Genomic DNA, 14487 nt, shown 5'->3' with positions numbered 1-14487 from the left:
TTTTACACAGTCTTCAGTCAGTCCTTTCAGAAAAGCACAGCACAAAACACAGCCAACAAAATTTAAAATCTAGAACTTGGGAGAAAGGCTCTGCCATCAAACGTTTAATATGAAGAATACGTTTTATACCAAATTCAACAATTGATTCCGAAAGTCTATGCAAAACGCGCTCCTCCCAAGACGATCTTTGCAAAGATGATTTGCATGATGACGCATTAGTTTATGAATGCTCCGAAGATGTCGACGAACTGAAATGCTTATTAAATTTTCATTGAACTTTCTAGTCTCAATTTTTTTCAATATTGCGAATTTTAAGCACGCTATCGACAAACGGTCGATAGACGAATTGAACTTTCATATGAACGCACGAACGAAAATAATTTTCGTGGAGAAGTATTTATGAAAGTTCATGGTAAAGGAACTTAACAGACGAAATCTGTAGAATTTTTTATACGCATTTAGTAAACGAGAGTGCCCGACAAAGCTTTCGTATCTGGAAGATTAGTGGGGAATAAGTTTCGATTGTGACCGAATCTTCAACACCTATCAACTTTAGCTTAAAAAAACGCTCAAAAAAAAAACACAAAAAATTTCAATTTCGGTGAGCTTGGGCTATTGTTTCAACTTTTGCGTGAATACTGGAAGATGACCTTCATAATATATGTCCAAATTTTTTCGGATGATAAGTAACACGAACAAAATCCAATTTTTCTTGCTTTTGAAAAAAAAAGTGACGTCAGCTAATGCGTTGCGTTATATGCGTGTCCTTTGACCGATTTGGCTCATTTTCTTGTCAAACTTGAAGACCATAGTTTTATTTTTTGCGATCAAAAGAATGTTTACTGCAGACACTGTGCACAGATGAAGAGACAAACGGCCCGCAAGTTGAATCGTTGTTGAGCGAAATGTTGACCAAAAAACAATTTTAAACCACTTAAATAAAGCTGAAGATAAAAGCAAACTCGATATTTGGCAACCGTATGAGTTTCCAGATCACGGTACGGATAGCTTGCAACTTTTTTCCATGGATAATATGATCAATCACTTAGGACGTGTGCCATATTTATTGAATGCAGTGACGGTCGGAAAGAAGTAAAGAAAGATAAAGAGGCAGAGAAGCGGCCGCAGCTTAATGGGTACGTGTGTCATAGGTAAGTGTTTTGCCTTTACCGACAGGTCACTCTCTGTAACTACGACCAAAGTAAACCCTAGCATAGATTCAATAGTCGTAAGTCTTACTTAGTCGGCTGCTCATGCGGATACATTAACAATTTGCAATGCAATGAGCCGAGTTTTCACCTGTACATCGCCATTTTCGACCCGATTGATCCGGGGCGATGAGAAGAGGACAACACTCGCCAATAATATTTGAAAAACTTGGATAGAACTCGAAAAGATGGATGACGTCGCACGAGTTGTGGCAAAACCCGAACTGACGCAACAGTAGATGATGATTTATATTCGACGAAATTGGAAAGGAATCGTGCATCGGAATGCGATGAAAGCGCTCATTAAACCCAAAGGATCATAAACATATTCAATTACCCGGCGTAAACTGAAAGGGTCGCGCTGAGAAGTTTCTAATGTATTCAACTCGGACGTTACCCTCGCTCAACTAACATTTGTTTCGCTTTCTGTTTACTTGGTTTAATTTTTCGTTCACAAATTCCACAAGCTCAACAGTGATCGATTAATGAATGATTCTACCAGAAAAATGGCAATGCATTTGTATTTTGATTAAAAAATCCCGCAGACCTTTTCATTTATCTAATATATATACCGCTTATCGATTCCGATCCCTGCACAACTGATATATTTTCTTTAATGCTAAAAAACGTTTGAAAGGAACGTTTAGAGGAAAATAATTTAATCTTTTAAATTTCGTCACGCGTGAGTTACGCAACCGTTTTGAGTTCATGAAGCATAAACGAGTGCATTACATTTTGTTATTACATCGAAATAATTTTTATCTATTCACTTACTTCACTCACCTATTTCACTTTCTTGATATGGTTACGAACGCTTGAAAAATGCCTGTAAACCGAAAATTCGCTGCACGAAATAACGCACGTGATTTTTGACACAAAATTGAGCCGAGTTTTCGCCGATACACTGCATGGCAACTATTGTGTGTGTGTAACATCACTTCGCTTTTACAATACAATAAGAAAAATATATTAATTACTAGGAACTTTGGTGATATCAAAATGGTTTTGATACCCATCACCGAAGAATGACAGGTATATTCATTTTGTCAAAGCGTTTACAAACACCAAGAAAAAAGCTTCAGAGACTGCACCAAATGAATACACATATATTCTTGATTAGCATATAGTTCTGAATCTGAATTGGGCATATCCGTCTGTCCGTCTGTACGTCTTTGTAATGTCTGTTGTAAACACGCTTCTGGCCGCAAACACGCAGCTATCGACCCCAAATTTGGAAAAATGGAAAAAATTGACTACGCTTGCCCAATATTATGGAAGCGAGCTTCATGAACCATATAAATTCTTGGTCAGTTTCATATTTGAAGTGCATCCTAACATGTCCGTCTGTTCGTCTCTCATTCATTTTTTTACTCTTGCTTAGGATAACGGGAATGGGTCGCGACCAAATATAAGTTTCTGACTTGTTCTGTTTTTCAAGTTATTCTTAGAACGTGCCTATACCTGATTCCTGTTAGAGCTTCTTGCATTCTTTGCGAACACTCTACGATTTTACTACAATGGTTTTTTATGACCGACTTAGATTATTCTTACGATAATCTGCTGAAAAGCTTATCACATCTCTTATGAGTCAATATTACACTTTTATATCCAAAAAATTCTTATAGCATTCTGCTAAAAATGGCTTAATAATTTTTGAATGTCTTCTAAAAAAAAAAAAAAAAAAAAAAAAAAAAAAAAAAAGCAATCGCTTGCATAGAATAATCACACGATAATCGTAGAGTCAAGACTCTTACAATAATTATACAAATTACTCTTTGAATTTGTGTTTCTTAAAAATTTTGTGACATAAGGCGCGGAGTGCGCTGATTAAAAATGAAGCATATAAAAATCTGAGCAAAATCTTAACAAAATCGAAATCATGCTTTCGATCTCAGTTTATAACTTGGAAGCAAAAACAATTTTCAAACATTTTTAATAAAAACTTTTATTGTCTACATCATTATCCTCTTAGCCTAGATTATGTACAAAGATAAAGAAATTAATAAATTAAATTAACCATTACAATTAAAGTAAACTTATACGTATATAATTAGAATTATACGATTAATACGTTTTTTATAATGCTGTTGTAAGTGCACGCATATCCAGAACTAATATCACAGATCGGACCTAAACGAAATGCCAAGGAAATAACGCTAAAATGCTGTTCAACTGTAAGCAGACACTATTTCTACTACGTATATATAACTAAGTAATAAAAACTTATTGCGTATATAACCGCATATACATATAAACGCTATATACTATGCTATACTATACTATACTATACTATACTATACTATACTACACTATTCTATATTATACATACATACATACATATATAGGAACATTTTCTTTTTTATTAAGCACAAGTTTAAAAAAAAAAGCACACTTACATATATATTAAGTAATTATTTCATTTTTCCTTTTACTCTAAAAACTTAAAAGTAAAAATTATTATTATTTAAAATCATTAAAAAAAAGTTATTTCATTCATAAATGTTTGTATTTATAGCATATTAAGTTGGTGGGAATATAATGTGTGTACATATATATGTATAAAGAAAAAAAAAAAAAAAAAAAAAAAGATGGGGATAATAACATTGACTAGAGTAATAATTATTATAATTATTTTTATTATGATTTTTATATAAAAACTAAAAATGATGGTAAAAGAAATTATTTTAAATAATAAATACTTGTTTCATCTGTGTGTGTGTGTGTGTGTGTGTGTGTGTGTGTGTGTGTGTTTGCGTGTGTGTTTCCATAGAGAACAAGCACATTTTATTCGCGTTTAAACGAATCTTAGATACAGGTCCACTCAAGCAGCTATAGAAAACTTGCAAGTTAGTCTATTAGAACCATGTTTGTCAGTCAGTAAGCGAATCGAAACTGTTTTTGCTCAAAACTTTTTAAAGCACCTGAGAAGAGATTTTTGCTCAATTCTAAGTCACCCTCTCCTGCAGTCTAATATTGGGAGAAACAAAATTTTCAATTTTTTTTTACATTTTACCAGCACTTTCCAAATTACAGATTCACTTATCGCTGGATGTAGTCCACTCTCAAGTACAAGTACACTTCACTTTCACTTTTCATCCAGATTTTTGCAAACTTGATTATTTCCATGAATAAACGTACGGACATTACTAAAGTGACTCGAACGATCGCGTAACTAAGCTAATTTTCTGGATGTTAGAAGCCCCCCGAGTCTACCCGATCTATTATTATTTTAAACTATGAATGCATTACACAAGATTGTATGTGCAGGGATTGAGAGTTTTGTCTCTTTAAAATTTTTCAGTTTTAAAAATTTCGGTCCGTCAGTCAGATAGAAAGGCAGAATGAGTTAAATCGATTCGCATTGCTTCTGTGGTCATTAGTTACTTTATGCTGCAAGCGGTATCATGAAGTGTACTCTCAACTCGGCATTCAAGTCTAGGATAAAGGATTGACTGTCTCATTCGTTTTACTTTCTTTGCAAAAGTGTCGCTTTGGCAATCGCCTTAGAGTAGGGCTCGTTATGTTTGCTCGCATCGGCGCTCGCTTTATAGTGTCAATTGCGGAAATAACTTACAATAGGCGCTTACTAGAACTACACAAGATTGGATATAATTCTTAGATTTTTATTCTTTTTTACACGGGATATACGATCCATGTTAAGTGAGTGTCTATTTTTCCTTAAACGTTTCATCGGTTTGTCCACTTCATTAAAGGCACGACGCGATGGACCCCTTTCAAGTTTGTCTTTATTTTTAATATATTCGCGCAATAATTTGCACATATTTTTCAAATATTTATAATAAAAGAATTTTACGAAACGTAAATCGATTGAATCAGCTCGCTGTATATCAGTCGGATTGCGATCAAGTTGCTGTTTAGTTCGCAATTTTAAACGTTTGTTCATTTGCGAGCGGCTTACTTGCGGTAATTGTTTACGAAAGCGATAGCCTTTAAACGATTGAGTGCCGTTAACAGCCGTCTCCAGTTCGCATAACATATTCCGTGAACTTTTTAGTAATTCCTTTAGTTCACGTGCTGTACTGCTTTCGCCTTGGGATTTTGTATGATCGAATTTCAATTGTATTCGTCTTAGGTAACCGAACGATGCTACATACGTTTGCATATTACGATACCAACGTTTCAAAGCAATCTATAAACAAGAATAAGATGAAAAATATTTTTCGCTTAAATTAATCGAATACAATTCTTATATATTATAATATAATTTAATGTGTGTATAACGTGATGAAGGTAGACATTTCTCATTTATGAATCATTTCTTAAAAAAAATTCAATTTACAGAATTCTTCTTTCACTAATCACCGTTTAATTGACTCATTAATCGATGCTTTCTTACTGCAATGTCGATATTTGCGATATTTGAATAATTTAAAGCCTTTTTGTTTCTTTAGAACACAAACCGTTCATCTATTCGTCAATTAAAAGCCCAATTACGACTTTAACATTTCATTTACATTTTGTCCATAGCATAGTCTTAGGTCTCACCTTTCCTTCTTATAAACTACATACATCTTGTTTATCTGGATGTATGGAACACCCCGAAGGGCCTGAGGTGAATGCACCTTTCATTATACTGATCGATTCAGAATCATTTAAGCTTGTCCGCCTGTCCAGCCTTCTGATGTCTATCCAAATAGGTCGAAATATTCGAAATATTTTAACGAAATTTACTTGCACTGACGACTTTTACGACGACTCTCAGCCCGGACGTTATTGAAAATGGATTTAAGGTAACTACTTTTGCGACGAAGTAAGACAAAAGTCAAAGTTAAACATTGCTCTGCATTTTTATTGAAAACGTCGTTAATTGAAAAACGTCGCGTTACGTTTATTATTTATTTACATCATATGTGCATGCGGCATATGACGCACACGAGCGCAAGACAGCAGTCTTGTAGAGTTAAACTATGCGGAACATCGTGCTGCCAAACTCAGGGATGAGCGGTACTCAAACAGTAAAACAAAAATAAAACAAATAGAAAGACTGTAATGGGACACGGCCCACCATTAAGTGCCCTACGCCAGTTGCTTTCATCTAGCGACTTTTCAAACTAAGGCCTTATATTGGCAGTGGTCGGAATAGAATCGTTTTCGTTGGGCCAAAACAAGTGACCTGATGACCTGAAAGCAAAAAAGACAAATGGACAGACAAGCTGTATAAACAATGGACTGACGAAGACAACATCACCATATTTCCTATCCCGTCTAATCGGAGTGTTTCCTTCTTGCCAATATGCGGTATTTTTCAACAATTCATGTTCGTCGCTCTTCTTATTACCACCTACGATTATAAAAACTGTGGGGTAACATGCCTTTCATAGTTGATTTCATAGTTGACTTAAATGCTTCACGCATGGCAGCAGAGCCAATATCTATTAACAACAGTTCAAAGAGCCCTCAATGACTGACTGATTCTTAAATCTAATTAAAAGCTTTTCAATATTTTTCTTCCAGCAAAACATCTTTTAATAGCAAATATTTTGTATAAAATTTAATATAAATATTTATCGTAACTATATATATATATATATATATATATATATATATGAACGAATTCATTATTTACTAATTAAAACCTACAACGCTTATAGATGCAAAATCATTTTCTGACTCCTGATTCAAGCTTATCTGTCCATGACTGAGTGACTGATGTATCTCCATATGTATACTTTTGTATACGACATAAAGATCGCAATTTTTGCTACATTTCACCAAGGACGCATGGTTTTGATAATCGAGTTTGGATTAGAGTACTTTTACGATCGCTCGAAAACCGTTACACGAAAATAATTTACAAATTTCAAAATTTCTTTATGAAAAGATGTGAGAAATTTGAATCGGATGGACTTACTTGCTTTTTGAATCCGCTCACATATAATCGTGTCTATGAAAGGTGACAGTTTATATGACCAAGAGAAAAAATTAACTGAACTGTAAATTTGGGTCCCGAAGTTGATCGTCTTTGCATTCGACTCGATAAAAGGATTCGCAGAAAAAGTTATTATTTTTATGGCAAATATAGTTAGATAACCTCGCACCTCGTCTAAGGACTCTCATGAAAAATAAGCTCCTAAATGGTAGCAAATCTAATTGTGTAAGGTAAAATGGCGTAGGGTATTTAATAGCCGGCTTTCCCCAACTATGATGCGTTTACTCATTTCCTCTCCTGCTATTCGCGAAAGATTTTAACATAAATACTAACTAAAGCGTTAGATGAATAGCAAGGGTTGCGAGTAAATGACAAGAGAAAGAGAGAATGAGAACCTGCACGACTGCAGAGTAAATTTTTAGAAAAATATTACTATCAACGCTGAAAGAGTACTTGATTTGGCAGGTGAAAACATTCTTTTTACCTGTTGACTTATAATATAATAATAATATAATAAAAGTTGTTATTCCTCTTAGAGATAAGGGGGCAAAAATGACCTAACATCTTCAAGTGCAAGGACACTGAGCAGAGGACATTTTAGTTTAAGGTAGGGTAAAAAAAAAAAATTTGAATATGAGATAAAAAGCATGAACAAGGCCTTAGACGTTTTGTCATAATGGAATAGAATGAAAGAATATTTTGTTGTGTTTCCAGTACTAAAATATATAATGAAAGAACATAAAAGATTATTAGGATATTGGATGCCTAGCTGAGAGACTTAAGAGTGTTTCCACTTAATAATTTCCAGGCAGATAACGAAATCGGCAGTGCATCCACTTGATATATATGTATACATATATATAAATTCAAGTTGTTTGATCGATCAAAGAATCATGCACGAGAAATGCTATACAGTTTCGATTGAATTCGTTTAAGTAGACTTCGTACGCACTGTGCACTAAATCTATCAAAATAGCTTTTATTATTAAAATATTTTTTTTTTTTCGTTTCATTATTCATGAAGATGAATAATTTTCTTATATTTAGATATATATATATACATATATATGCATTTTGAAAAATACTTACGCTTGAGTTCATTTTCAACTTTGGTAGAAATTTATAGGTATTATGATGGAGCCACCACATTTCAATGTTGCTAATATCAATATCTTGCTGGCGACTACCCATTAAAGTCTTATAATCATTATTAGCTGATCTCTTTAAAATACTATAAATCTGTAAAAAAGCAAAAACAACAAAAACAAAATTTATATTATAACAATAATAGATAATAAGACAAAAAATATACATAAAATGAAAATAATTTACTCAATAAAAGAAATTGAGATGAATTTGATCCAGCTGTGCGAAAATGTATGTTTCCTGCCCTCGACACAAACCAAACAAGCGAACTTGTACTCTTTACTTGCCCCATTGGCTTTGCATTTGGATTTAGTAATAAGAATAGGTTTTGAAAAACTTTTAAATACAAAAATATCGGAAAACGTAAGCTTAAAGGCATAATTAAACTTTTTTATGACCTGGACCATGTATTAAGCTTGTGCGACTATATACAACACCCTGAAGGACTTGCGATCGATGTAGTTCCGCTTTCTGTATCGATCTAAGCTTGTCCTGTCGAGCATGTTTTCTTGTGTGCAAAATCGGAGCATTTTGGCCCAAAGAATAAACGCCCAAGCGTAAATGGTTGGTCGGAAGGGCTCACGTTTTCGAAGTCATATTTTGAAATTCGTCATGCGACCAACATATATGCAGGGCAGGGTGATGTAGGCTATTTAATAGTAGACCGTTGGCCATTGTAGGCTTTTTACTTGTTTTAATTTACGTAATGTAAAGTAAAAAGCAAGCTACCTACTCGTTTAAGACTATATTAAACTTTTGAAAAAGAAGGTCGGAACTATAGGAAACATCGTTGACTCGAATTCCTTTTCACTGACATCTTTAAATAAAATCAAGGACGCTATAATACTTTGACAATAGAAGGAGACATGGAGAAGACATTGCATAAACAATGTTTAAGTGTACACATGATCACATGAAAAAAATTAATTAAGTTAATCTGACCGATTTGATTTGATTTGATCTGATCTGATCTGATCTGATAGGGTTAACTGATAAGGGAAAATGGTAGGTTTAAATATCAATTTACTATTTATCCCAAGCGCTCTTAAGCATAAAATTTTGTTTACATTTGCTGACTTAGTTAGCCCGGATTCTCTTTGCTAATGTTCGTATATAAATGAATGTACGAATGGTTGCATCAACGTAAACAGTGAATTTACATGTTTATGATAATATTTTTTATCTATTACGTAATAGCAAATAGATCATATTTCGCTATGGCTTAATAATATTTTCTGTATTGCAAAACTTTTTGAGCCGCCCTTGGATCTCGCTGAAGTTTCACTACAACTTTTCCGGGATATTGGAATCCAATCTAAGTTATTTTGAATAGATATTGTAAATAAATTCTACATACTTGAAAGATGGATTATGACATTCTTAGGCAAACTAGGCAAACGGCCTAACCTAACTTGTTTGGTATGTTGTTAGTAAATATCGTTTTTGTTTTTTTGTTTTTCTTTTTCTAAAGAGAATTGATATATCCACTGATAATACGAGTGGTAATTGGAGAAGTCAATTTTTTTTACACTAGCAAACAACTTCTATAGATAATGTATATATTTTTGCAAACATCGAGAACTCCTCAACTTGGACATTACGACGGCGTCCATTTTCATACTTTATTTTCAAGAATATCTAAATAGCGGTGTTGTGTGTTTTGTGTTTATGATGACTGACTGTTAGTAAAAGACTTATAGAGTATAGACTAAAGTAGATTGAGACTAAACGAAAACCATTCATCATTAATACATATTTTAACTTTCTCTTTATTTATGATGCGAGTTTTAAATATATATATATATATGTCATCAATAGCTCTCGCAGCTAATACTGTGGTGATCAAAGTAAAGTATAATCGATTTACTTGCGTTATTAATTTTTTTTTTTTTTTTCTTTTTATTATTATGAACGACAATGGAATTCTGTTTTGTTGTGATTTATCTGAGGCATTAAATCAAAGCAATTATCGTAATACCTATTGACGGTAATAAGAAAATGTATGCAAATCAATTAAATTTTGTAATACTATTAAAGCAATTAATACTATTATTAATATAATTATAATAACAGTTATTGAGCAGCATTTGCAAACAAGCATGATACACGAACATTGAAATTCAATTTTGATTTATTTTGAACACATCAAACAGCTTTAAATAGCGCCATTGTTTAAAAAGACTAAAGTTCTTTTCGCAAAATATTTTTGGGAAAACTTGTTATTCAGTGATACCCCGAGCAAGTTAAGAAGACGAAAAGAACAAGTAGGATTCTTATACCCATTCATTATATCATAAAAAAGCCCAAAAAAAAAAAAAAAGAGAGAAAGAACTACATTTCCATACTCTATAGTATTAGATGGACATAACTGATTTTTTCTATTTTCAAAATGAGAGTGGAAAGTTATATGGTGTACGTGCTGTGCTCTATGAGTAGCAAGCCAAACAAAACCATGGTCAACACAGGTGCTCACACATTTTGTAAGATAGACGTGTGGGCGTGGTGGACGGATTCTTTGAAAAGTTTGGGATATGCTTAAGTACATTCCGGATTTGAAACTTGCCAAGAATTTGTATATTTTATGAGGTTTTTGAGGCTTGTGCCTTCCTGCGCGATTGCCTTCTTTTTATGCGGGTACTACAGTATCGCCTATAGAATATACAGGCAAATTATTGTAGATTTATGAATGAATAATGAGAAGAAAAGAATTTCTTATTCCTTTTGAAAAACCGCGGCTTCCTCAGTTTACGCAGTATTGCAGGTGTACTCTTCAATCGATTTTAATACCAATCTGTGTGCAAGAATTTTCAATGTTTCTGCCGAATTTAGGATAATGTTTACAACAGACATTAAACAAACGGACAGATGGACACCTCTAGATCGATTCAGTATATGATTCTGATCAAGAATGTATATACTTAATGGGGTCTCTAAAGCTTCCTTCTGGGCGTTGCGAACATTTTGACAATATAAATATATTCCTCTTCCTTCAATGGCGCGTATAAAAAAAGACTAATAAAGAAAAGTTGAGCGTATTGAATATATTATGATCTTTGAAGAACACAGTGCTTTTTGTACTATCAACAACACTTTATGAGAAGTTCAAAGGTTGTTCCTTTAATTGTTTAATTAATTCTTTAATTGCATGCCTAAGCAATGTATGTAAGAAATTTCACATCTTTATCCGATTTATATTATTATGATATTAATAGCAATATTTCAAAATTGTCATCTTAAGTTTGAGTGTATTTGTAGGTGAACAGGATTCTTTTTCACCCCAACAATCCGTGAGCTTAATTTAATGCCATGTGTATTAAATTTCAATTTTCCAAATTAATATGACCGACGTTAGGAGTTTAGATGACGAACGGATGAATGGACAATATATGATCTATGTGAGATATGTTAGTGGAGTGAAAGTCAACTCGATGTAAAAAATATTTACATTAAACTTCACACCAATATTTGCCACATAAATCTTAACTTAATAACAAAAGCATGTTCAAGTTCCTAAGCTCTGGTCCGAAATCGTTTCAATTTCTCAATCATAATTGTGGTAAAACATATAATTGATTCTTTGGAAATCGATACAACACTTTATTTCTATTCTTTTGGAATCGTAACATTCTATATGAATGCTACGGATGGAGACGCGTATCTCGGTACATCTTGCTAGAATCTTTTATCTTAAAAAAATTCACGACGTATTGGGTATTGGTTGCAAATACAGCGTGGAATAGGGCGGAGAAAATGTCGTAAGCGATAGGCTTTTAATGCCAACGCAATTCAAGGTTTCACCCTACATGATAATGATCACACACGAATATGATTGGTTAATATACCTCGTTGCATAGTTGCATGTTGAGAAAAATTGGTTTTATTCCTTTCTTTTTAATTTATTTTATTAAAGGCATTTAACTAAAAAAAAAAAAATTGAAAAATTGTTTAAATATTTGTTAATCTGGAAACGCGACTAGAATGAAGTCGAACACAATGAAATGATGTTTGGAAAAAATAAATCTAATCGACGGGAACTAAGTTAAAAGCAGTTTGCTTATCTTCAATGATCGCGCAGGTTGATCTCAATTGTCAGTCCAGTGAAAAGTAGCGTATAAAGTGCTGGCTTGTGATCGGATAAAAAGGAGTCTAAAGCTAAATTAATATAAACCCGAGTAATAAATTTCAAGTTAAAATTGATTCTACTTTCTATGGCCTAAGGAAATCAATTATCAGCTCAAAGGCAAACGGGCAACACTTGAATCGAGCAACATTCTCACTTAACGTAATATTTATGATATAAGCAAAGGTGGTTGCATTGCAAAAACTATTAAAATTGTCCTCAATTCAATCGCGAGCCTCATTAGTTAAAAATTTAAGGCTTAGTAAAGCGAAACATCCCTTAGACGATTACTTTATTTTTGCTGTTTATTGCTGCTGTTCTTTATTATAGTGTAACGTATTAATTAGGTGTCACAGCGTTAGGAGATGAAAAACAAAGTCAATTTGGTATATCTCGAGTTAAGCTGTTATGCCATGCTATGCTTTAGCCATTCTTTGATTTACTTATAAAAATATTTGAAAAAGCAAAGGAAAAATGCAAGTAGGGAAGGGAAAAATGTGCAAAATGTACCTTTAGTTGTTTCCGTTTATTAGGTTTATGTGATTGCTTGGCATTTGGATCGTAGAAACCGCCACATGGATTTGCCCATTCCAACGTGGTGCTGTTTTCATTATAATTATTGTAATCATACCAAATGCTATGGCGTTTACGATGCCTTTTACGCCAACGCAAACTAGTTAAACTTAAGGTGCTTGATGATAATGATAACGACGTTGCCGTTGTTGACTCAAACACCGGCGAAGAGGTGGAGTTATAACGCTTAATGAATAATGCGTCGGCATTAAGTTGAAGCGTACTTTTAGCACTAATATGCACTGTTCGAAGGGCTGTATTACAATCTACCACCATTATCATCCATTCTATGAATAGTGCGATGACAAACACAAAATAGCGAAGCCTTGAATGCATCTTTCTTGACGGGATTACATTAACGTTCGCACGCGAAAAACGATTTTACAAAAATTTCCTTTCAAATCCTTTCAACACTTCGCGTATCTAATTTTATATATACATACATATATATATATATATATATATATATATATATCTGATTAATGTCTTTTAAATAAATGTATGCATAAGTAAGATTTGTATTGTAATTGTTTTTTTTAAACAATCAATCTTAATGGCAGCTTAAGTTAATTGCGAATTATTTTCTTTTTTCATATTTTCTTGATGTGTTTTTTTTATTTTTATTTTTATTTTTTTTTTTTAATTTTTTAATTTTTTTTTTTTTTTGTTTTGTTAATCTTGACTGTTTTCTTATTTCATTACGTCTGATAGTTTATGGAATGCCAATATTATTTATATAGTATATTGTTTACACAATTCATCAATTACAATAAATTGTAAATTCAGTTATTTACAATTGTTATCGTTGTGTTGTGTGATTGTTGTCCCGTTGTACAGTGTGCGCATGTGCTTGAGCCTGATTGTTTATATGCGATGGCATTTTGATATGAAGACGGTCAGTTTGCTCAGTTTGAGCAATGTTTGAGTTGCATTTTGCTTTTTGCGGTATTGTTGGCAAGTAAATCACTTTAAATATTTGGCTTGTTGGCTGCCGTTTGAGTGTAGTCGCATTCAGTTCGATCGGTCTGAGTCTGAAACGACCCCTCGAACCCAACCCTAAAAATAAATTTACTCTCACAAAGCCGGTCAAAACGATTCTCATAGGAATAATACAGCAAAGTAAATTCCACTCTCTACATATCGTTGCGCACCATTGAACCAATTGACTGAATTGTATGCTGCCTTAATTTTGCCTACCTTTCTTTGTTGAGACTTTGCCTGAAATCTCTGTCCGGCATAAGGCACTCGCGCTTGTGTGGTGGTTTTTTTTTTTTTTTTTTTTTTTGTTTTTTTCATTTGTTGCTGTTTCTTTTTTTCGCTTTTTACTTGCCTTGTAACACTCTCCTCCTCCTCAGCGTCAGACAACAACTTGTTTTTTTTTTATATGTATTGGAATTTGTAATGCAGACAAATGCTTGAGCTCATCTCACGTATTTCTCGTACACATGTACACAAAGAAAAAGCCATATATACACATCCATCCAGAGATCAACATTTTCCGTTTTAATTTCAATTGTTGTTATTGCTTTTTATATTGTAGCCAACGCCAC

At 33.2% G+C, this 14487-nt stretch overlaps 1 protein-coding gene across 1 annotated transcript; it reads right to left on the bottom strand.

Annotated features, from left to right (window-relative positions):
• Window positions 1-4800: 4800 nt before the first annotated feature.
• LOC119644742 lies at window positions 4801-13368 on the bottom strand. Its single transcript, XM_038044461.1, has 3 exons — window positions 12875-13368; window positions 8188-8337; window positions 4801-5358 (listed from the first exon to the last, which is right to left on the bottom strand). Exons 1-3 carry the CDS (start codon window positions 13271-13273, stop codon window positions 4801-4803), a joined length of 1107 nt encoding a protein of 368 aa, XP_037900389.1. The 5' UTR covers window positions 13274-13368.
• Between the last annotated feature and the right edge of the window lie 1119 nt (window positions 13369-14487).

Source organism: Glossina fuscipes, unplaced genomic scaffold (assembly GCF_014805625.2).
Source record: "Glossina fuscipes isolate IAEA_lab_2018 unplaced genomic scaffold, Yale_Gfus_2 0, whole genome shotgun sequence".
In the NCBI taxonomy this organism is placed as follows: Eukaryota; Metazoa; Arthropoda; class Insecta; order Diptera; family Glossinidae; genus Glossina; species Glossina fuscipes.
Note: the sequence above shows the minus strand (reverse complement) of the source record. Positions and strands in the feature narration are given on the sequence as shown.

Coding starts and splice junctions, on each gene's coding strand:
- LOC119644742 (XM_038044461.1), bottom strand. CDS start 13,273: ATGCATTCAAGGCTTCGCTATTTTGTGTTTGTCATCGCACTATTCATA. Junction 8,338..12,874: donor ATAAACGGAAACAACTAAAG/GTACATTTTGCA, acceptor GCTTTTTTACAG/ATTTATAGTATTTTAAAGAG. Junction 5,359..8,187: donor AGTTGAAAATGAACTCAAGC/GTAAGTATTTTT, acceptor TCTTGTTTATAG/ATTGCTTTGAAACGTTGGTA.